Below are 25,927 nucleotides of genomic sequence, written 5' to 3' on the forward strand. Positions count from 1 at the left end.
AATCTAAGAAAGGATTCAAGCTAGTTTTATAATATGTAAGTCACGTATGTCTGTTCTCAAACAGATGACTTAAGAGTTGAAAATCAGATGAACTCGTAGAGACAGAAAGCTGAAGAGTTACTAGGAGCTGGCTCAGGGGTGGGGACAGGGATCTCAGCAGTGGCTGGTGAGGATGCTGGAGAATGAAGAGTTACTATTTAATGAGTCTAGTTTGTTTAGAAATGATGAATAGGTTCTGGAAATGGTTCCAGGTGGTTGCATAACACTGAAAATGTACGGAATGCCACTGAATTGTACACTTAAAAATGGTTAAAATGGTAAATTTTTATGTGCTTTTTACTACAATGAAAAAAAAAAGGAGATGCAGCACACCATCTCTTAGACATGACCAATTTATTCAGAGAATTCAAATTTCGTTTGGCAAAGTATATGGGGCAGAGAGTTTGGGATAATATGTCATTGGAAGCTATCACATTATCTACAGCAAATTGCCTGGGGTAGTATCTGAAAGAAAGGCAAAACTTTTAAAAACAACTTAGTATGTGGGGGGTGATAATCATAAATATTTGCAAAGGTAACAAAACAAACAACCAGCTTATACAACCAAGGCACGAAACATGCTAATGCTAATAATCCTTTATTCAATTTAATTCAACACACATTAAGTACTTAATTTCTGCAAGAGACTGGGCTAGGTGCTGGGGTTGAGGTGGAAATACAAAAATCACCAAGATGCAATCCCTCTCAAGAACTGTATAATCGAGTAAGAGCACATATAGAGATGGTGCTTGCAGGTAAAAACTGCTCTAAAACCATAGGGAGAGAAGAGTTTACTTCCTCCCAGAGGGTGAAGTCAGGACCCACTTAAATTTGGTAGTGTGGGTGAGGAAGGCCGTAACACGCTAAGTAAACTGGTGTCTAAGCATGTGACGGCAACAGCTAATGGTCTAGTTCCTCCATGGCTTTAATTATATGAAAGGGAAGAGTATTCAAAGGCATTTTTATTTTAATTTATCTCATTGTTAGCCCAGTATAAGGCAGGATGACAAAAAATAAATAAAAGTATGAAGAGGCAGGAACACAGATTGAAAACTCCATTTCCTAGTTTTAGTGTAAACTCAAGTCCTTGTGCATACACATCTAGTTCCTGAAGTCCACATTGCCAAAAGGGAAAAACAAGAAAAACCAGTCCTAGCAGTGCCCTGTCATCATGGCAGAGCACTGTCTCTTCTGTGGGACCGAAACAGCTAGCTTTGGCTACTGCCGGTAGTGGACAATATGGCACATGGAAATATAAGTCCATAAATGTGCCCTCATAATGCAAGAATAAGAAAGGTGGCTACAGGAGATAATTTCAGTGATGGAGGGGATGAAACACTTTTTCGTTAATTGATGTAATGATGACTCACTATGCGTTATTTCCTATTTTTAAAAATACAGAATGAGCAAGTCATTCCTGAACAAAAATTTACTATGTGTATAACATACACCTCAAAATGAATTTTAAGGGAACATATTACTGATCAAATAACACAGTTTATGCTTTTTCCATTTCCACAAATTGTTAGTTATGATATTTAAGGGAACCCTAAAAACACAATATATAACAAGTCATTTTAATATTATCATCCTTAACTTCTGAAAGTTTGGCTTATGTTATCTTATCTAGAAGTTAAACTACTTACAAATCTCATTTTCCCACAAAATTAATTCAACATCCAACCTTAAAAATAAAAATAAAGCTTTGCCAATGGTAAATTGGAATGCATATACCTGCCAGGCTTTGATGAAATAAAAATAAACAATTTACATAAGCAGTACCTCATAAAATCAAAACCTCCTTTTGAAGTATAAAGTTCCATTCTTCCTGCCCTCTCAGAACTGCCTATCAATTAGAATCCTCTCCCCCTAGGAACTGTACTGGTTTGTAATGTCATACACAAGTATTTTTTAACATTAATAAATTATTGATATGCTACCATAAATAAAGTCACTTTTTAAACCAAAATGACTGTAGAAGACTAACAGCACACTGAAATAATTTATTTAAAACTAAGATTTGCAAAAATGTGATCTATCCTGGTCTAATATTATTAAAATTAAAAATCAAAAGGTGAAATATTATTTCAGACCTATATACATCAAGATGCCAGTTCTTATAAAAAACATACTTTAATTGTAAATGCTAGATTATGCAAAAATAATTTTATTTCAATTTAATTTTAATGAACTTCCCCCAACTATATTAAAAACATCAAAAGAACTTAAGTTTTAATGGCAAAAAGTTCCTATTTTCCCCATCTACTAAAAAGATTGTTTTCCCTTATTAACATACAATGCCCTCTTGTTAAGGCACAACTTTTTTAGATTAAAAATGAAACCACAGATTAGGTTTATTTTATATAACAGTAACAAGACAGACTTTTTGTAGGCATATAAATACATCTTAAATTCAATCAAGATCTAAAATGAAAAATTACTTTTTCTTTCTAGGATCAATCAACACATAGCTGATAGGTAGTTACAGCTAGAATAATTTCAACAGTTCCTGTTTTAACCCGTCAGACTGTCTCCAGAAGGCCATCTTCAAAGTGTGATCTAAGAGAGGAAAGCTGAATATTTTCCTTTCTGCACTGGCACTCTATCTCTCTTTACTCATGCTCAGCTATCAGAGACAGCTGTCACCTTCAAAGCCTAAGTGATATCCAATTTTTGAATTCAACATGAGACAAGGACAGATACCCTCATCCTGGGGTGACCAGGGTAGATGTCTGCTTTGCATCCTGTTACCTGACCTCCCTCTAGCTTCTTTCTGACCCTCTTCCTAGCCACCACCCCTCTCCCTCTGACACAGTTCACAAAATATTCAAAGGGAGCACCTAACAAACAGGAAGAATTTGCAAACTGTTAATTAAAACATACAAACCAAAACGTTTTCGTTACTTCATTATACAGTATCAACAATCCACTGAATAATTACTGATTTAAAATAAAAAAAGAAACACTAAAATTGGGGTGACACATACCAAGACAAACATGACCATCTTGTAGGTCCTTGTAAATTCAACTGAACTGGGGATACAAGTAGGAAAACAGCAAAAGCAAGTTTCCTCAAGCATACGTATCTACCCAACTCTCTTGTGTTTTTTTCTACATTTACATTCTTGAACAATGGGTAGAAAGAAATACTTTGTAAAAACACTCATGTTAGACTTGACAACGTAAAGGTTTGTGGTTTTGAAGGTGATTTTCCTTTACTTTCTGAGGAGTCTTTGTAATGTAATAGTTAACTAGGCCTCCTCCAGGACTGATCTCCCGTACTAGGAACTTGACCAGAGCTTCAGATTTCAGCAGCCAATATCCAGAAAAATGTATATCTAAAAGAATTTGGGAGTGAGAGTTGTGGGGGAAGTATCCTGGCTAAGAAAGAAAAGTAGAGATAAAGGAGAACATGAATGGGCAAGGGAAATGGTCACAAGGTAGAAGAGATGAAGAGGGGCAGAGGAGGGGGACAGCTGATGGGTACTGAGATCACTGTCACTGCCTCTACTAAATGTGGTGTGTAAGTTATATTTTAAGGAAAAGTTGCCTCAAAATAAGGGCAACAGTGAAGAAAAGACGAGGAGCTGGTGAAGTATGGGTCATTAAAAGTAAAATGTAATGACTTTGCTACTTTTCAGAAATAATTTTAATGTAAATCTGGGAGATTACATTACCCATTCATGAAGGTGTTTTACTAGTATGCTCTGGCACAATGTCTTGTATAAATAAATATAAATACTGTTCCTAATTCCGCAATGTATATTGGCTTTTAAAAACAAACAATATTAAAAATGAACTTTTTATAAAAGTACTTAAAAATCATTAGTAACTAGACTATACCCAACATATTGTAAAAATAATGTATTTAACTCTCAACCAATATCTTAAGTTTTGCACACAACACACACTCTTCACAAAGTCATTATCTACATGCAGATTAATAAAAATAAAATCATCACTTTGGGAGGCCGAGGCAGGCGGATCACCTGAGGTCGGGAGTTCGAGACCAGCCTGACCAACATGGAGAAACCCTGTCTCTAACAAAAATACAAAAAAATTAGCCGGGCATGGTGGTGCATGCCTGTAATCCCAGCTACTTGGGAGGCTGAGGCAGGAGAATCACTTGAACCCAGAAGGTGGAGGTTGCAGTGAGCCGAGATCATGCCATTGGACTCCAGCCTGGCCAACAAGAGCGAAACTCCATCTCAAAAAAATAAAATAATTCCTGCTAATTTGAACTAGTTTGCTTCCAATTAAATCAGAGTTCCCATATAACATTGAAATTAAATTCCATTTTTTACTTGCCAGTCCCATTTCCCTAACTTTGACATACTATAATAAAAACAGATGCTTATACCACAGGACTCTGGCAACAACATATACCTTTGCCATCCCTCCTGAAAAAGAAGGTTTCTTCAGCTTATTGCAAAGTAAAAAAGATGAGGTCTGACTCTTTTCAAAATTCTCAAGTCCTATTTAAATATCAAGAGTTCCAACTACCAAAACTTTGAATTTTCACTGAAAAGGCCTACTAATGAGGCCCACCACCTTCTCGAATTTGACCAGTTCCAAGAGATTGGGTGAAAACATTTGTGTCATATTAGACTCAGTTTACTAATAAGAAAGTAAAGGGCTTTGGACAATGTCACATACAAACCTAAAGTATGCACATTCCACCAGGCTAGAATGTACACTCTTTGGTCAATTTTACTTCCAAGATAAGAAAATAAAGGGAAAGCTGCATTATGGTTAAAAAATTTAGCAAAGAAAAAAACCATGAGAAATCCCTCTCCTTATCAGTATGTTATGGAATAAAAGGGCACTGGAGTCACATGAAATAATGGCATGGATAGTTTACATGAAGTTTCCAGATATCACATTGAGAGAAACCACACAACCCAATGAAAGATAGTTCACAAAGCAAGGTTCTACTTACGGTAACACAATGAATATGTCACAACTTTCTTTTCTAACCAGACTGAATAGAAAAAAATTTCATCAAAATGTACCTTCAAACTTCTCTATTTTAATCTGAAGGGAAGTTAAGAGAATCTCAAAAGTTACTACACTTTCAGTTTGGTTAGGCTAGATACATTTATTAATAGTAAAAGCAACCATGGCAAAAGCAACCATACTCATTCTTGATAATGAGAGAATCTTCTATATACAAACCTGGCAAATTAAAAAAAAAATACTAAAACAAAGTCTGAAAATAATGAAACCTAGTTCAATTCATGTAATGTCAAGTAACTTTCAATTGTAATAGAATCATTTATATTCTTATAGTGCCTTACAGCGTATTTTATCCTTATGAGAAAATGAACCAAAATTATAGTGCTAACCCTGCATCCTTAAACCAAACCTCACAAAGTTAAAGACTAAGTGTTGGTCAGAAGGAAAAGGATGCAACCATGCATCTTCCATAGGGAAAATGAAAATAGACAGCAAGAGAGCAGAAATGCTGAACTCATGAGTACAAACACATTTATATCTTTATAAAAACAAAACAACACACACACATACACACAGAAATTATTACAATGCAAACCATCATGTGTCTCTATTTTCTACCAGCTGGTAAACCTGTTATTAAAATTTCAAAGAAAAAAATCAATTAAACTTTTTCTATTTTAATCCATAGAAATACTGAGTAACATAAATACAACATTTGTTGCATATTAATGAATGTGTGGCTTCTTGTGCTTTCCATCCAAATTAGAGGTAAAAATCCCCAATGACTTTATTTTCAATGAGACAGAGTTGTAAAGTTATATTAAACATCTACACAAAAATCAATCTTTCCTTCAACCGAATTCTATATGAAAGTACTAACAAACAGTGAAGATTCATGATGTTGTGTGAAAATGGTGACTCATAACAATGTAGACTCAGCTACAGATTTTAATTCACAAATATATATATGCGCCTTGTGTATGACAACTGTATGAAAATAGTCTCAAAAATAAAGACAATACTTGAGACACAAAGCAACCCATTTTCCCTGATCTTGCATCCTATTACAGGGAAAATAAGTCTCTGATGCTTCATAAATACTTTAAAAAGTTCGGGATGGCCTTAACCATGCATAGTCTCCAACAATCCTTCGAAGCTTCCAGCATTTCAGGCTAACCATTTCAGCTGTGCAGAACTGCACCCTGTAATCAGTTATGCTTATTTATGTCCTGTCTTTTCTAGATCTGGGAGTTTTCTGACCAGGGCCTGGTGGTTCATTCTGATGCTAGCAAGAAGTCCCCCATCAATGCCGTCTGAACCAGTGTAACTGATTTCTTCACCACTCAGGGTAGTCATATGCCCCCCAAGGGCTTTTAAGATGGCATTACCGGCACATATATCCCACTTTTTGATGTATGTCACATGGATATATAAATCAGCTTTTTCTTGACTCTTATCAGGCACATCCAAAAGTGCTAAAACTTTATAACCTAAAAGATAAACAAAGAATTTAGGTTATTATTCAAAAAATTTTAAGAAAGTAGCATACTTTTTCGATTAAGTATACTGTTAACAGGATGGGGTGTGCAGGAGCTTGCTGCAGTCTCTGCAACTGCTTAAGTTTAGAATTATTTCAAATTGAAACAATTTTAAAGTAACAGTATAAACATTAAACTCAGAACAAAAATACATTGCAAAATAACTTATTTTTTATTTTATTTTTTTTGAGACAGAGTCTCGCTCTGTCACCCAGGCTGGCGTGCAATGGCGTGATCTCGGCTCACTGCAACCTCTGCCTCCTGGGTTCAAGCAATTCTCCTGCCTCAGCCTCCTGAGTAGCTGGGATTACAGGTGAGCGTCACCATGCCCTGCTAGTTTTTTTGTATTTTTTAGTAGAGACGGGGTTTTTCCATGTTGGTCATGCTGGTCTTGAACTCCTGGCCTCCTGATCTGCCTGCCTTGGCTTCCCAAAGTGTTGGGATTACAGGCGTGACCCACTGCACTCGGCCTGCAAAGTAACTTATTAAGCTAGTCTCAGATGTAACTAAATATATACCTATAATTTAAAATTTTTAAATATACATTGTGGTTTTCTATGGAATGACACATTCAGTATGTGCCATTTTCTATGGAATGACAAATTCAGTATGTGCCATTTTCTATGGAATGACATATTAAACACACAAGTTTTACCTAAACATCTAAGTAGGCCTCATGTGAAAGAGAACTAACAGTAACACTACCACTCTAAAGCCTTTTTGTAATGAGGCAGAATTTTAAAATTAATAAAAAATGCAGAAGAAACTGGGTCTAGAATCTAGTTATCTCATCCCTACTGGGTATTCTGGACATTTTTCCTAACCAACCTAACAGAGAGCCTCTAAGAAAATAATGAAGCCATATTAAAGAAGGCAGATATATAGAAAAGAAAATTAAAATTATTAGGCTTAAAAGTTAAAAAGTATTGGCCAGGTGTGGTGGCTCACACCTGTAATCCTAGCACTTTGGGAGGCCAAAGCACGCAGACTGCCTGAGCTCAGGAGCTCAAGACCAACCTGGGCAATGTGGCAAAACCCCATCTTTACTAAAAATAACAAAAAATTAGCCAGCCATGGTGGTGCATGCCTATAGTCCCAGCTACTTGGCAGGCTGAGGCACAAAAATCACCTGAGCCCAGGAGGCGGAGGTTGCAGTGAGCCTAGATTACACCACTGCACTCCAGCCTGGGAGACAGAATGAGATCATATCCCAAAAAGACAAAAAAAAAAAAAAAAAAAAAAGTTAGGAAGTATTACTTCTCCCTTTAAGTGTGCTGAGAAGGTTTTTCAACACATTTGTTTGCTGACCACAATTTGCTATTAACCTGAATTAAAACATTTCTGACATGTTAGACAGTATCCATAACAGGAGCTGACAAACAGCCCATCAAGCTAAATCCAGGTCATGGCCTGTTCTTGTAGGGCTCTTAAGATGAGAATTTTTAAAAAATATGTTCAAAAGTTCATTAAAGAAAATCAAAGAATAGTATGCAACAGAGACTTTATATGGCTCAGAGGCTTGAAATTGTATTATCGGTTTCTTTTCCGAAAAACTAGGCTAATATAATAGTACAGAATATACAGTAAGGTGGGTGGGCACTAGCCTCTCTTGCTCATCCCAGGCATGCAGGTTAAAGAGTTCAGGAGTGTTAAAAGTGACTCAGGGATTAGCTTTTCTAATAATACTTACGATGACTCCTGGCGTCTTTCTGCCATATGAAGCATCGTAAGTGCTTGATCTTTCTTCCCCTCTGTGATATTCCCACAGATAAGACAATTATTTGGAAATTAGATTGCATAAAAAAGCAATTAGTGGTAGATCTAATGGGAGGGAATATGCTTTTGTGTATTCAAGAAAGAGAAATCACTGTTGTGAGACTGCTTCTTTCTAATAAGAAGGGCAGAGTGACGAAACTCCCACCCTCGAGGTTACCAAACAGGAGACCAAGCCTGCCTTAAAAGTACACCATTCTTCCTCACTTTCTTCCCAAGCATGGACAAGCAAATCAGTCTCCTAACACAGCCTTGACCATGCCAGGAACATTCTCCAGGGATCACACAGGAAGAGGAACATACCAGCACCACCAGCTGGGATAATTGTAGTCTGGTTTCCAAAAGTCTGAAGAGCGACCTGTCTGACCATCCCTGAATGGGAACGAGACACAACGATCCTTGGGGTCTTCTCATTGTAGGAAGAGCGGGCTTTCACATTTGAACCACCATCTACCATTGCCCAAGCTGAAAAGCAAATATAATAGCCATTAATGGCACTGAAGCTTTAAAACTAAAGGTTATACTCTTCAGAACCCAAAGTGCCATGTACGACTGACAAAAGACTCTCTTCTAAAAAGTTATTTGTATTTTCCCCCAAAACAGAAAGCTTTATTTTTTTTTCAGAATACAAAAGTAATATATAAGTATTTTTACATTAAAATGGACATGTATTAAGATGAAACTAAAAAAGGTCATGTTATCTTGCACAGCCAAAGACAATGACTATTAAATATTTAGCTTAAGGATTCCCATGCTCCACTGGCATGACATTGAAACTCCACTTCTCCCTGCATCTATCCCACTTCCTTCCCTCCCTTTCACAATTGTGATCCCAAGAGCACTCCCTAATAAACATCCTGAAGCTAATCTCCAGCTCCAAGTCTGATTCCTGGAGAACCCAACCTGCAACATAAGCACGACTAACTTCCCTAACTCCAATTTTAAAATGCATTTTCTCCTATACTGCCTCCACTTCTATATACTCATGGTTTCAATTATTTGCATATTAGCTCAATCTCCTAAGTGACTTTATAAACAGAAAATAGTTGAAAGAGGTGAGTTAGGTTTACATATCAGCCTTATCAGAGAGTATTAAAGAAAAAGCCTTAGATTTCAAAAATAGAATAGAATTTTTAAAAGGGAAGGGGATGCCAGAGAAGGCTTCAGATGATTTTCTTGGTTTGGAAGTTTTCTTCACTGACTATAAAACTATACAAGAGAACAAACTTACTCAGAATTATCCCAATTAGATTGTTGTTTTAGCAGTCACTCACTACAGGGCAAGATATAGTCCACCATGGCTAGTAATGAAACCAGCTGCATCACCAGCTTATTTCTGGCTGCAGAAAAAAAAATCAAAAACATTAGCTGAATTTGGGTTTCTGAGTTCCCCAAGAATGATGGCAGTCTCCTGGACTCTTCTCATACCTCCTAAAAACTATACACAGCAACAACAACAAACAGAAATACCCATGCTCTGTACCTACAGAGTAAGTAGGAGACAGAAGAGAGCTATCAACAAAAACGCATGAGAAAGTAGGGGGGTAAACACTGAAGATCAGCAGGATAAGCACTGGAGCTGAACCTAGTATGGGGATTATAGCAAGAGCTTCAGAGAGGTGCTAAGAGGTCAGAGAACTCTCAGTGGCCGCAGGACTCAGATAATAGCAGCCAGGATTTCTCCCCAGAAGGAAGAGGTTCCATTTAAAATGGGAAGTACTGAAAAAGTCCTGAAACTTGGCAACAAAGCATCAAGAAGCAGCTTGGAGAAGATATGGGACCAGAATTGTAGTCTTGAGAACACCCTCGTGGTGGCAAGGGAGGGGGTGATGATGTAAGACAATTTTTGGGATTTGGAAGGTAGCAACTAGAACTGAAGAGAAGGAAGAGATTACGATAGGGGCTTTATTGAAACAAAGTCAGATCAAACAAGAAAGAAGAGCTCTGAAAACCAAAAACCATACTGATAATGAAGATAAAGCCTTTCTCACACTAACAGAAATGAAACCCCCTGAACTGAGAATCATCCAAACTCCCTTCCTGCCACCAACCTTCCATTAATCCCACAACAGCTGGCCCAAACAGGAATAAGAAGTATAAAACTGCAATGTGCACTGAAAAATATAAAAAGAAATAGAGAACACACAGATTAAAACATTTCAGGATACTCAAATTTCCACAATGCAGAGAAAAATCATAAACCAACATTCTAACATGATTAAAAATAATAAACAACAATATACTGAATAAATGCCATGAAACAAAAGATCAACAACTCAGAAAAGATGGGCAAACAACAAGATGTGAAATGGGCGCTCACACAACACAGAAAAGAAACTGAAAAAAAAAAAGAAAATAACAAAATCACTGCAGGCTTAGCACTAAATCACAGGACAAAGGGCAACAGACTTGTTCAAAATATGGCAAGCAATGAGAAAAGTAAAAAGGGAAATGAAACAAGTAAACAGATAAAAGGGACTACAGAGAAAGTGACAGATAAAAAACCAAAAAAGAGTCAACATACATATATAAGGAATCCCTGAAAAAGAAAAATTAATGGGATGGAGCTAATCTTTAAAATTACAATTCAAGAAAATGTCCCTAAAAAACAAAAGAGATCCTTAGTCTGGGCTCAGTGGCTTGTGCCTATAATCCTAGCACTCTGGGAGGCCAAGGTAGGAGGATCACTTGTTAAGCCCAAGAGTTCGAGGCTGCAGTGAACTATGATCATGCCACTGCACTCCAGTCTGGGCAACAGAGTGAGATCTTGTCTCTAAAAAAATAAAAAATTTAGGAGAGGATCTAAATATCTACACTGAGAGACATACCGAGTACCTGGGAAATCTGCCCAGAAGGCCAATTCTAAAAGACATCATAGTTATATCATTAAAGTTTAGTGAGTTGAACAGTGTCCTACCAAACTTCCTGTCCACTTCGAACTTTCAAATTGTGAACTCATTTGGAAATAGGATCTTTGCAAATGTAATTAGCTCAGCTGAGGTCATCGTGGAGTAAGGTGGGCCCTAAATCTAATGACTGGTGTCCTTATAAGCAGAGGAGATATAAAGGAGACTGTCATGTGAAGACAGGCAGAGACTGGAGTGACGCATCTATTGACTAAGGAATGCCAACAATGTCTGGAGCCACCAGAAGCTGCAAGAGAAAACTTCCTCCAAGCCTGCAGAGGAAGCGTGGTCCTACTGACTCCTTGATACCAGACTTCTGGCCTCCAAAACTTTGAGAGAAGAAATTTTCTGTTGTTTCAAGTTTGTGGTAACAGCCCAAGAAAACTAATACAGAGTGAACCAAAGACTGTAATAACTAGCCAAGCAGTCTTTTAAGTATCAAGACTATAGACAAAGTTGTTGGTGTGTACTCAGGGAAGATCATACCATGAGTTAGCTCTTCTAAGGTAATCTATTAGAAGACAAACTTTATCAAACCAAGGGGTGACTGAGAAACTCTTAGCAAATGCATTGTTGGTTACCATTGGACAAATTTAACTGTGGATTTAAGAGGAAACCAAAGATGGGAATAAGGTAAAAGAATAAAGGTGTATAAACAGTTATCTCATAGTTGGCTGATAAAAGTTTAAGGACATCATTTAACTCTGATAGGCTGAAGAGCAGAGTCGAAAAGTCAACATCAAAAAATATAACTGTCTAAAATGAAATGACGGTCAAGGCTAAAATATGCTAATTTCATCACCACTTATGGTAGTGAACCAAGAGACAATGAGACAATGTCTAAAGAAAAGGACTACATGAGTACGTAAAGAAAAAAGGATAAATAAAGGCATTAGTAAAAGCAACAAAAAGAACAAATTTAACTTAAAAATAATAACAGTAATTGTTTGAACCACACTGAACATATAAAATTCATTAAGATCATAAGAATATTTTACAGAAAGAGAGCCTACTCCTCCCCGGAAAAACATGTTCCCGCTGGAAGGGTTCTGTACTTTAACTCCTTACTCTGAAAATTGGTAAATAAAGTAAAATAATTAAACATTTATCCTGTTTTTCCAGAAGAAACATTTCAGAATAAACAAATTAATTCCAATTAACAGAGAAAGTTCTCTATAGAAGAATTCAAGCTAATATATGTAGAAACAACAGAAATAGAAAATCTCATTTTATACATCTTTAAGAGATCTTAAAATGATTATGCAAAAGGTTTAATAAAACTGGATCTCAAATGATTTCAAAATCTCTCTCCAGATTACCTGCTAGTAGCAAAAAAATAAAAATTTTGTAACTAAGAGATCAGGTCACGAACGCTTTAATCATCTGAGCATCATTAATGGCAAGACAAGTATTATGTAATATGATGCAGTAGGAAGTACGTGAAAAATACCTACGATGTATTCATGACAAAAATGCTTAACCTCAATCCTATCAAGGATTCAGATCTAATCTGCACTTTATAAGAGGACATAAAAATAAAGAAGTTAAATGATACCCTGTGGAAACAATCAGACAAGTCCAAAAGACGGACTATTCTAAAGGAGAAATGACTTAAGCTTCCCAACATCAATGTCATGGGGGCATAAGGGGGACCTAGGGGCTGTTCTAGATTAAGAAACCTTAACTTAACAACCTATCAACCAAAATAAATGCTTGTTGGTTGACTGGATCTTGGTTTGAACTAACCAGCTGTAAAATCCACTTTAGCAGCAATTGGGGAAATGTAAATATTTGACGACATTAGGAAATAATTGTTAATTTTATTATATTAATAAATAATATTTTTGTAGGAAATCTCCTAACTTTTTGTAGGAAATCTCCTAACTTGTTAGAGATGCATACTGAAGTATAAGGGTAAAATGTTTATTATGATCCTTATAATTTTCTTTAAGGTACATGGGCTGAAAATAGGAAAGCAAATATGTAAAACTGTTATCAACTGTTAAATCAGGATGAAGGGGTATATAAGCATTCGTTATAATTTTATGTTTGTTGAAATTATTCATAAAAGTTAAAAAAAAAGAGAAAAAAACAAAAAATCCTCCTTTTTATAAATATTCCCAAAACCAGTTTTACTAAGAAGTGAATTTACAATGCTTTATCTCTAGAGGTCAGTATTGTTGTGTAAGAGAATAAAAATATTATAGCATATCTCAGTACATACTACCAGAATAATGTAAGAATTGCTGACTTCATATTTTTAAAAATGTTCTTCATGTTACATAAACTCAATACATTCATTAGTAACACATGAACACAATTATTTCAAGTCTATAGCTGTGGCTGCCTATGTCAAGATAAATGAATACAGTGTAAGAATAATTGTGAAAAAAAAAAACAAGAAAACTCATGAAGTCATTGCTGAAGCTACACCAACAGGTGCAAAAACCTTAACACTTTTTATGAAATACCTTTTTATCTCATATGAAAATGCAGCTATTATGTGGGTATAAAATTGCTATATGCCTAAAGACTGTAGTATGATTCAAGAAAAAGTAAAGTCATATGACAACTTTAAAAAAAAAGAAGGTGAAGAATCTAAAGCTGGATTATTTAATGCCAGTAAAGGATGGTGTGATAATTTTAGAAAGAGGTCTGGTTTTAAAAAATGCCAAGATAACAGAAGGAGTAGCTTCTACCAATCAAGAGGCAGATAAGTTCCCAGATGCCATTAAGAAAATTATTGCGTTCTGTCTGCTTGAACACGTTTTCAATGCAGACGAGTGTCCTATCCTGGGGGGCGGGGGGGGGGGAAGCCACAAAAGACATTTATTAGTAAAGAGGAGAAATGAGCACCAGGATTTAAGACACGAAGGATGGGCTAACTCTACTGTTTTGTATAATGCAGTCAGCTTTATGACCAGGACAGCCCTTAGCTACAAAACCGCTAAACCCTGAGTCTTGAAAGGAAAAGATAAAACACCAGCCGCTTGCTAGTCTTCTGACTACAACAAGAAGGCCTGGACAACAAGAATCCTTTTTCTGGATTGAATCTACTAATGCTTTGACCCTGAAGTCTGAAAATACCTTGCCAGTAAGGGACTGCCTTTTAAAGTTCTTTGGGTATTGGACAATGCCCCTGGCAACCCAGAACCCCATGAGTTCAGCAACAAAGGCATCAAGTGGTCTACTTGCCCCCAAACACTATGTCTCTAATCCAGCCTCTAGAGAAGAAGGTCATAAGGACCTTTAAGGTCCTCATTATATAAAGTACTCTATGGAAAGGACTGTCAATACTAATAGTAGTGAACCCTGACAGAGAAGATCATTCAAAGTCTGGAAGGATTACACCACTAAAGATGCCACTGTTATAGAAAACCCATGAATTCATCAAGCCGAAAATAATCAATTCCTGCTGGAAAAAACTGTCCAGATGTTGTGCATGTCTCAAGACTTACAACAGAGGCAATCAAGAAAATCATGAAAGAGTGCAGATGTTATTTTTAAAAGGTGGGAGGTAAAGGGTTTCAAGATAAGGATCTTGGAGACATTCAAGAGTAAATAGACACCACACCAGAGGAATTAACAGAAGATGACTTGATGGAGATGAGTGCTTCAAACCAGGGCTAGATGATGAGAAAGAAGATGTAGAAGAAGCAGTGCCAGAAAATTAATTGATATTAGACAATTCGGAAGAAAGGTTCTCATTATTCAAAACTGCTTTTGACTTCTTTTATGACATGGATCATTTTATGATACAGTCACTGAAACTAAAGCAAATAAGGAAGGATTGGTACTATACAGTAAAATTTTTACAGAAATGAAAAGTAAAAACAGACATTACAACATATTTTCACAAAGTTACATCAAGTATATCCTGCCTCTCCTTCCACCTCCTCCACCCGAGACAACAAGACTAATAATCCTTTCTCTTTCTCCTCCTCCTCCTCTGCCTATTCAATGTGAAGACAAAGAGGATGAAGATCTTTTTAAGCCATTTCCCTCTTATTCAGTCATATATTTGCTCTTATGATTTTCTCAGTAACATTTCCTCTACTTACTTTATTGTAAGAATACAGTACATAATATACAAAATATGTGTTAATCAACTATGTTATTCATTAAGATTTCTGGTCAAAATAAGGCTATTCACAGTTAAGTTTTAAAGGAGTCAAAAGTTATACACAGATTTTCAACCATCAGTGCCCCAACCCCTGCACTGTTCATGGGTCTACTGTACTACACTTACTTATACATTTATATATTACTTCATTAAAATACTATTCAAGTATCTCTTGATTCTAAGAATTTCAAACTCAAGGAATTAATTGTAATTAAGTCTGATAAAAATTTTTATAAGCTTTGCTCCAACTACTGCCAACAACAATAATATCTAGTTCCCACTATAGAAAAGTGTAGCTAAATTCTGGTAAACATACCCAATACTTAACAACTGGTATTCCTCCAACATCAACATACCGTCTGGATCTGAAAATAACGTTCCAAGAGAAGGGCACAAGGCAAGCAAACACTCAGTGTGGGAATGAAAGGTCAACTCAACATAATTCTGAACTTATTATGTTAGAGAGTTTGCAGACTAGCAAGCACCTTTGTGTTCCAGCACACTGGGCAAGTTAGCTGCATTACAGAAGAATGGGGTATTATATTACTAATTTAAAAAGACATTTTTAGAAACCACTTTTTGCTAAGTTAGGGACGTTTGGCTTCTTTAAGATGGGTAAGCCTACAGACAAGAGAGGAATATATATTCTTATTAAATAAAATTTCTAAAAAGGAGAATTTTATTATTCCTATTCTTCCCCCTAATACCTACAGATGTGAAAATCAATGCCCAGAGAATGTGAATCTATTTGCCAATCTAATATCAATTTCCACTTCATTTCCTTTATTGAGCTTCCAATTCTCTTTGGAATAGCAGGCTCTGTTTGCAGCTAAGGGTGTCATGTGACATTCGGCCAATAAAATGAAGCAGAAGTTTAATGGATAGGACTTCAAGATATTTTTTTCCTAATACAAAGAATATAGGGTAGACCTTTAGTCTCTCTTCTTTCTCCTGCCTAGAACAGAGAACCATGGTAAATGAGAGGAGCCACCTTTGTGAACACGCAAACAAAAAGCTACTTTCTAAGAAAAAAAGCAAAAAGAGAGGACTCAGATCCTTAAACATATTACGGAGTCACTAAAGCACACCTATGCTTTGGCCTTCTTGTTAGTTGAGAAAAAGAAACCCTTGTTGAACCACTGCAATCAGATTTACATTGTGTGTAGCTAAATGCCATCCTAACTGATATAGTGAGATAATAAGGGACAGTGTCAAAAGAACAAGAGGGATTCAAAGACTTAAGCTCTGTATTTAACTTTTATATGCCTGTTTTTTTTTTATTAAAAAAGGTCACCATAATTTCCATTTTATATTCCTTCCAGAGTTACCAAAGACTGAAAAAACTTATGTCAATGCACTTCATAAACTGTGAAAATACAAAATAATTGTAAGATACTATTAAGGAGTGGTTAGTTCTTATAGTAACATTTTGAACTTATGGTTTTCATGATAGGAGCTCCTAAGTCCATTTTTTCATCTATAAAAAAGGAAAATGTCTTTCCTTGTCACATAGTTACTGAAAGGTTCAAATGAGATAACATTAAGTATACTGCAAATTGTTAAACACTATATAAATGTTAGAAATGATGGTGTTATTATTTTGAAAGTCGTGTGATACTGATTTGAATAAAATTTCTATGATTGATTCTACCACTAATTTACATGAATGACCTTGAGGAAGGTATTAAATTTTTGAGTCTCATTTCCTCATTTGTTAAGTGAGAGTACTGATTTTAGTAACTGTGTCCCTCTCTCTGTGTAGTACTATGCTGTGCTCCAACATCTACTTTCCCTGTTTTCCTTGAAAGACAGAATCCCTAAATTTTAGTTTGGATGGCCATTGAAAATAAGGACTACATTTTTTTGCCTTCTTTGCGACTGGGTTCTAGATGGGTTTTGATCAATAGGATGTGAGGTAAAGAGATGCATGTTTGACTTCACAAGTCAAACCCTTAGTGGGAAATGTCCTCTATGTCGCCCTTTTACCCTTTCCACGGGTGAAATATGGCCAAAGTGGTGAGCCATCCTCAGTCACACAGAGGAAGACAATGGCAAAGCAACAACAATAGAGAGAGAACTGCATGCCTGGCACCAGGGAACTACCCTGGCAGTCATGGGCTGCTTATATACTATCTGTTAAAGAATAAAACTACTTTGTATTCAACCTCGTATATTTTGGTGTACATTACAGTAGTCTAAACTTAACAGCCTAGTGTGTATTCCAACTAATTCAGTAAGGATTAAGGAAAATATGTGAAGGTAATCCATAAGCCATAAAGCAACTACATAATTAATCTTACAGTACATTGTCATAGTAATGGCTTAAATCTTTTGTAGCTTATCAAACCATCAACTTTAAAAATTATTTGAATTATGAAAAGAAAAAAAAGGTCAGATAGCACAAAGTAGACTTGATTTTGAAACACAGAGCCAACACTCAAATAGATGTTTAGCCAACCTCAGAGCAGCCAGGATTTGGGATTCACAGTTACACAGCAAAGCAAATACATAATTTTAGAGTAATCAAAAATTAACTTTGTCTTTCTGCTTCTCCCCACTTCACAGACAGCCTTTTACAGCCTTTTTATGGTAATTATCAGTCACGCCCCTAAGACACAATGGGGATGACTGTAGTAAATGATGGTAGTATAGGATGCCCATTGTGTCCATATCCTAAAGCTGACATAAAAAACTACAGGTTGAGAATTCCTAATCCAAAATTCCAAAATCTGAAATGCTCTGAAATCCAAGACAAGCACTGACATGATGTCACAAGTGGAAAATTACCTACTGGACCTCATGATAGTTCACAGATGGAACTTCGCTTCAACCACAAAATTATTTAAAATGTTGTATAACATTACCTTCAAGCTATGTAAACAAGATATATATGCAATATAAATAAATTTCATGTTTATACTTGGGTCCCATCTCCAAGATATCTCATTATATATATGCAAATACATTAAATCTGCAATGTGAAACACTTCTGGTCCCCAAACATTTCAGATAATGGATACTTAATCTGTACCACAAATTTGGTGGCTTATAAATATATATTTTCTTATAGTTCTAAAGGCCAGAAATCTAAAATCAAGGGGTCAGCAGGGTTAGCTTCTTCTGGAGGCTCTGAGGGAAAATAACTCCCATGGCTCTCTCCTAGCTTCTGGTGACTGCAGTCCTTAGCCTATTAAAGACATCACTCCAATCTCTGCCTCCAACTTCACATCATCTTATCCCACATATGTCTGTGTCTTTTCTGTTTCTTACAAAAAAACTCTAATTTGCTTAAGAACCTTCTCTAATCCAGTATAATCTCATCTCAATGCTTACCTTAACATTCTGTGTTGTTATGGTTAAACTGTGTCCCCCAAAAAGATAAGCTGACATCCTCACTCCCAGCACCTCGAAATCTGACTTTATTTGGAAATATGGTCATGGTAGATGTACTAGGTTAAGATAAGGTAACACTAGAGTAAGGTGGGCGCTTAATCCCAAATGACTAGTGTGCTTGTAAGAGGAGAAGAGACACAGACACACAGATAGGATGCCATATGATGATGGAGGCAGAGATTGGAATAAACACTTATAAGCCAATGAACACCACAGAATGCTGGCAAGATGCCAGAAGCTAAGAGAAAAACAAAAAGATTGTCCCTTACAAGTTTCAGGGAGAGCATGGCTCTGCCAGCACCACGATTTTAGATTTCTAGGCTCCAGAACTGTCAGACACTACACTTCTGCTGTTTACGACACATGATGTGTGTTTTTTTGTTACAGCAGCCCTAGGAAACTAATATAGGAGTGGACACAAATTTGGGTATATGACAGTAAATACTATAGACAAATGGTTCCATAACAATAATTCTTGAAAGCTCTAGCAAATTCCATACCTGTATATTCGGAAAATGGCTTATGTATAACTCCTAACACAGGTTTACCATTTACAGCCACACACACCATAGTAGTGACGTACTTTCGAAGATCCTCTACGAGAAAAAAAACAAAACAACACAGACAAATGTCGAAGTAATGTGCATAAATTCAGGATACGATACTACACTTTAGTTCATTAAAAAATTTATATACATGAAATGTCTTTCCAAAACAACAATCCCTTCAAGCAAACAGAGTCCAAGGGCAAGGGCCAGTTTAAAGGAGTGGCTAACAGTTCTGGTTCACAATGAGATACCATATCACACCAGTCAGAACGGCTATTATTAAAAAGTCAGAAAATAACAGATGTGAGTGAGGTTGTGGAGGAAAAGGAATGCTTATACACTGTTGGTGGGAGTGTAAATTGGTTAAGCCACTGTGGAAGACAGTGAGGCAATTCCTCAAAGGCCTAAAAAAAGAAATACTATTCGACCCAGCATTCCCATTACTGGTCTAAAAGAATATAAATCATTCTATTACAAAGACGCATGCATGTGTATGTTCATTGCAGCACTATTCACAATAGCAAAGACATGGAATCATCTTAAATGCCCATCAATGATAGACCAGATTAAAAAAAAAAACTGTGGTACATATACACCATGCAATATTATGCAGCAATAAAAAAGAACAAGATCAAGTCCTTTGTAGGGGCATGGATGGAGCTGGAGGCCATTATTCTTAGCAAACTAACACAGGAACAGAAAACCAAATACCACGTGTTCTCTAAGTGGGGAGCTAAATGATGAGAACACATGGACACATAGAGGAGAACAACACACACTGGGGCCTTTCAGAGGATAGAGAGTCAGAGGAGGAAGAGAATCAGGAACCATAACTAATGGATACTAGGCTTAATACTTGGGTGTTGAAATAAATCTGTACAACAAACCCTCATGACAGAAGTTTACCCTATGTAACAAACCTGCACTTACACTCCTAAACTTAAAATAAAAGTTTTAAAAAATTGCATTTAGAGTCATAACTCTTTTATATTATAAAAACCACACAAACAAAAGAGTTCTGGTTCTAAAGGCAGACTACCTGGGTTATTCTCCTAGCCCACCATTTTGTTAACCAAATGTCTTTGAGTAAATTACTTAAATTCAGCTTCCTTATCTGTACAATATAAACAACAACTAAGCACTCATCTTTAGGTATAAATTAAAATAACTTTTAATTTAAAAAATCAAATTAGACACTTAAAATAATCCCTGCACAAGGGATGTGCTCACTAAATGTTATTATTATAAGAACAGGCCAATCTCAGTTTACGAAGAACTTTTTATGAACAAATTCCTTGATATTCCATATTTCTATTATCTATTCCTGAAAAGTTCTATGTTGTAATTTCAGTTACTATTAGATATACACATCTAGTGTCTTCTCCCTGTTCTCCAAAGTTATATACTGATTGTTATGGTTCAAGTTCAGTGCAAAAGCACTGAAATACAAAGGTAAAAAGGTAGAAGGCTCCACATCTAGGGAACTTACCATCTAGCAGGATAAACAGATTAACTTTAACATACAAACCAAAGGAAGAGCGAAAGGCAGAAATTAGCTACCTCTGGGTAAGAAATAAGGCCTGAGAGGGGATCTACAAAAATAAAATTTGACTGGGACTAGGTAAAAAAGGGGACTGGAGGGGCAGTAGTTCTGTTTTATTACTTACTTGCTTTCTGAGTACCTAGAAATTTATTATTTTGAATTTCAAATTCAGATGTACATGCATTAAAACGTAAATTCCTAATATCCTGAGTAAATATTAAATTCTGGCTAAAGAAGTTTCTTCAGTTATAGGTGTCCAATATAAAACATTTTGCTACTACTGTTAAAAATGCTTCTTTACTGAATAATCAGTGAGCCACTATCACCTATAGGAAGTATGCCTTGGTTCTGGTTCTCTACTACTAAATGTCAATCAAATGTTTTGAGTTCAGTTTAAAAATTACCTGTATATTCCTGTGTAGCATCAAGTGGGTCAATCCAGACAGTAACACTTTCTGCTGGTACCTCTTTAGGAGTAGTTACTTCCTTTAGGATATCCTCAGGAATCTTATGATCCCACAAGATAACCTCCTGATCAGCTGCATCCACGTGTTCCTCAGTATTTATCTGCATTAAAAACAGGTGACAGTTAAAAAAAGTAAGAAAAACAATCACTATTTGATAAACTACAAAAGAGAAAGTATTACAGACAAAAATCACACAAATTATAAATAAGTAAATCCCTATTTTTATTTCTTTTGATGTTCCATATTGCAAAATGAAAAAGAAAAAAAAAAATCCATGACATCAGGTCTTGAAATGCTTCCCAATCTAATATTCAAACTTGGTTTGTTGACTAATCAAGACAGATAATTCAGACACAGAGAAATATAGAGAAACTGAGCATCAAAGAAACAAGCTACTTAAACCTTAACAATGCTTTATGAAAAAGAATAGCTCTAAAGTGTTAAAATAGACAATATTCTGGAACACAACACAAGCAACTAGAATTAGAAGAAAGACATATCACAGAATAGGGAGGTACAGTCAATTTTCTACCTTTTTTTTTTAACTAAGGAACAAAATTAAAACATAAAATAAATTTACCTTACCATACAAATATGTAAGAATGTGGGGTAAGGAGAGAAATATAAGTAGAGGAAGGGTTGTTACGAGAAGAAAGGAATATATTCTCTCCTTACTCCACACCCTTACATACGTATATATACACACACACACACCCTTACATATATATATTCTCTCTCTATATGTTACATATTATTTCTATATATAACATATATATACATGTGTTTGTATAATACTTTATATAAGTATTCTATGCATTTACAAATACATTACAGATTCCCTTAAATTGAGATTGCTCAACTTTGGCACGAATGACAATTTGGACTGCATATTTCTTTGTCGTGGGGCTGTCCTGTGCATTGTAGGATGTTTAACAGCATCCCTGGCTAAATGCCACTAGAACACACTAGATGCCAGCAGCAACACCCTCAAGTGTGACAAACAAAAATGTCTCCACACATTGTCAAGAACGCCCCGTCCCATCCTATGAAAAAAAAGTTTTTAACAGTATACTTCTTAATGCATGCTAAAATATAGTCTAATTTGTAAAATAGTGTTTTAAAAATAATGTTTTAGCCAAGTGTACTGGCTCATGCCTGTAATCCCAGCACTTTGGGAGGCCAAGGGGGGTGGATCATGAGATCAAGAGACAGAGGCCATCCTGGCCAACATGGTAAAATCCTGTCTCTACTAAAAATACAAAAATTAGCCAGGCATGGTGGTGCGTGACTGTAGTCCCAACCACTCAGGAGGCTGAGGCAGGAGAATCGCTTGAACCCTGGAGGTGGAGGTTGCAGTGAGCTGAGGTCACGCCACCGCACTTGCCAGCCTGGCAACAGAGCAAGACTTCATCTCAAAAAAAAAAAAATAATAGTAATAATAATAAAAAATGTTTTAGAACTGCATTTACTTTTATGAACTTGCATATACCAATGGACTAAATCTAAGAATTGAGTGTTAAAAATTAAGTTAATAACAGATCATCAATCTTATTTGAATACCGCCTCACCATAAGACTTCTATCACATAGTAATACACACGCACAAAAGAAAAAATGTCCCCAAAATGTGGATTTTAGTTAGGGACTTACACCCTCAGCAGGACAGGCTGTTGGGTCCTGTGCCTTCTGACAAGTTCCCTTTCCAGAATAGGTCATGTTTATGCCACATGTGATGCCATGCCTAGACCCTATGCTACAGTGCCAGAGTGATCACAGCACTGACAATACATGAGTACTGTCAATACACCATCTCTCACCTGGAGTCCTAGAACAGTCTTCAGAAAGTCACAGACATGATTTTAAAAAATATCACAACTATCAGCAATCTCCAGAAGGTACCCTGAAACATCCCAAATTATCACAGGAGAGGTTAAAAATAGTAATAGTCTAGAAACATCAAACCACTTAAATCATTATTTTTTTCTTTTTTCTTTTTTTTTGAGATAGAGTCTCGCTCTGTCTCCAGGTTGGAGTGCAGCAGTGCGATCTCGGCTCACTGCAACCTCCGCCTCCCAGGTTCAAGCGATTCTCTTGCCTCAGCCTCTGGGTAGCTGGGACTACGGGCGCCGGCCACCACACCTGGCTAATTTTTGTATTTTTAGTAGAGACGAGATTTCACCATGTTGGACAGTATGGTCTCGATCTCCTGACTTAATGATCAGCCCGCCTTGGCCTCCCAAAGTGCTGGGATTACAGGCATGAGCCACCACGCCTAGCAAATCATTAAATATTTCTTAGTACAGAGCAAAGTAAACATTCAATTTATTCACTTATGTCTTTATTAATTCAGCAAACATTTATTGATTGCCTATTATATGACAGACACAGTTACAGGTCCTAAAGATACCACAGTGATCAACATGAGACAAAAATTTCTGCCCTGTGGAACTCAGATTCTAGTATAGATAAACGATGAGACACATGAAAAAAACATGTAGTATGTTGGATAGTGATAAGGAAGAGAAAAAAAAACAAAACAAAAGGACAGAAAGAGTGCTGGAGAGTAGAGAAAGGATTGTTAGAGAGTAGAGGAAGGGTTATTCTTTAAGAAAAAGGGTAGATAAGATTAAGAAAGGGTGGCTAGGCAATTATTCATACTAGCTAAAACCAGAGAACTACTAAGTCCATCAATTAGTAGTTTATCCATTATCCTGATGAATGGATAAATATATTTGGTATATCTACACAATGGAAAGTTACTCAGCCATATATGGGAATAAAGTATTGAAGACACTAAATCATGGATGAACCCCGTTGCTTTGTGAAAGCATCAACACAGAAGACACCATATACTGTTTGATTCCATTCATCTAAAATGTCCAGAAAGGTAAATCTACAGAGAAAGACAGATTAGTGGTTGCCCAGGATAAGGGATTAAAAACAAGAATAAACAGTTAATGGGGACGGAGTATTATTAGGGTGGTGAAAATGTTCTAAAACTGATTAATGATGATAGCTGTACAATTTGGCAGTTCTACTAAAAATTGCTGAATTGTATACTTGAAATAGGCAAATTGTATGATATATAAACTATGCTGCAATGAAGTTCTTTAAAAAAAAAAAAAAGGTAAGGTAGCTAGAGAAGCCCCTCACTGAAAAGGTGGTATTTGAGTGAAGAGATCTAAAGAAAATGAGCCTGGCAGGCAGCCAGAAGTGCATTCTAGCCCAATAAATAACAAATGAAAAGATTCTAAGGTGGGAATATGCCTAGTGTGTTCAGAGGGCAGCAAGGAGGCCAGCAAGGCTATAGCAGACTGAGCCAAGGAGAAAGTTGAGATCAGAGTAATGGAAGCCAGACGGTGAAGGACCTTGCAGGCTGTAACACAGAGCCAGTTGACCTCCATCACAACAGTTATCAACAATGTGCAGAGGGTCCTAGTCATTGCAGTAAGCTAAAGGGAGGGGGAGTGGAGCAAGTGGGGAGGTACAAAGTTTAGAAAGAAAGAAACAAACAAACCCATAATATGAAGTTGATTACTGAACACTGAGAAAATCTAAAAGAACTTGCAGATAAATGCGACTCCAATCAAAATCCCCACAGGTGTTTTTTTGTTGTTGGTAGTGGTGTTTTTTAACCTTCTCCTTGGAAACTGGACAAGCCATTTCTGAAAATTACCTGGTAGAACAAAAAATCAAGAAGCAACACATTTTGGGAAAAGGGGAAAAAAAACACCATCATGGTGTGGTGACTTACCTTACCAGATATCAAGACCTATGTTAATGACAGAATAATTAAGACAGTGTAACACTGGTGAGGCATTTTGGCTTCAGAAACCACTCTTAACAACAATGCCAGACTACTTCAGATCAATGAAGGTTAATAGTAACACCAAGCAAAAAGGAATAAACTTTTAAAAAAAAGAAACGTGACTCCTAGAAAAGACAAAGTAGTTTATGGGCCTTAACCACTGTAGCTTACAAAAATGGCAGTGCCAAATCTGGCAACTATGGAGCTTCACTGATTTTTTGTAGAATTCAAGTCAGCTTCTCCATATACTTGCAACTGAGTATGAGCGAACACATTATAGAACAGTATTTGAAAAAATCTTCACGAGAATCGGGTTAGGGAGAAACACAGCAGGAGAACAAGAACGTTAGCACAAGTACCTAATCTGCTTTTGTGTAACTGCTATTTATAAACTGCCACAACCACTACACACCTACAAATTTGAAAAATCTATTACCCACCAATGTAAACAACCTTATCAATAGTTGCTATGGTCAACACCAGAAAGTCTTCCTCAATCCTTTTTCACATGCCACATCCAATCAAGTCAGTAAGTCCTGGAAATTCTACCTCCCAACTCTAAATATATAAATATGTCACCATGTCTACCAAGAAAATCTTAGTTTAGGCCACCATCTCCCACCTGGATTCCTACAATAATCCTCAATTGTTCTTGCCTCCTACAGTGTATTCATTCACCCATTCATTCAACATCTAATGGCTATATACTCTAAACTGTTTTGGGGATTGGGATACAGTAATGAACAAAACAGACAAAATCACTGCTTTTACAGAGCTTCCCTTCTCAACCTAGCAACCTGCCATCTTCCTAAATCAGACCATGGCACTCTAGTT

The 25,927-nt window shown here is 36.4% G+C and overlaps 1 protein-coding gene across 2 annotated transcripts in view; it reads right to left on the bottom strand.

Moving 5' to 3' along the window:
* Positions 1 to 374: 374 nt before the first annotated feature.
* Positions 375 to 25,927, bottom strand: part of BPNT2 (3'(2'), 5'-bisphosphate nucleotidase 2) — a 35,229-nt gene continuing 9,676 nt past the window's right edge. Inside the window, exons 2-5 of one of the 2 annotated variants that reach the window (XM_033202143.1) lie at positions 21,224 to 21,386; positions 19,229 to 19,324; positions 8,610 to 8,771; positions 375 to 6,485 (exon numbers count right to left, since the gene is read on the bottom strand). In XM_033202143.1, the coding sequence (XP_033058034.1) occupies positions 6,214 to 6,485; positions 8,610 to 8,771; positions 19,229 to 19,324; positions 21,224 to 21,386 (693 nt within the window). In that variant the 3' untranslated portion in view covers positions 375 to 6,213. The remainder of the gene's footprint in view (positions 6,486 to 8,609; positions 8,772 to 19,228; positions 19,325 to 21,223; positions 21,387 to 25,927) is intronic. The other variant, XM_033202144.1, reaches the window with a different exon arrangement.

The sequence above is a fragment of the Trachypithecus francoisi genome, unplaced genomic scaffold, assembly GCF_009764315.1.
Source record: "Trachypithecus francoisi isolate TF-2019V2 unplaced genomic scaffold, Tfra_2.0 Lachesis_group7, whole genome shotgun sequence".
In the NCBI taxonomy this organism is placed as follows: Eukaryota; Metazoa; Chordata; class Mammalia; order Primates; family Cercopithecidae; genus Trachypithecus; species Trachypithecus francoisi.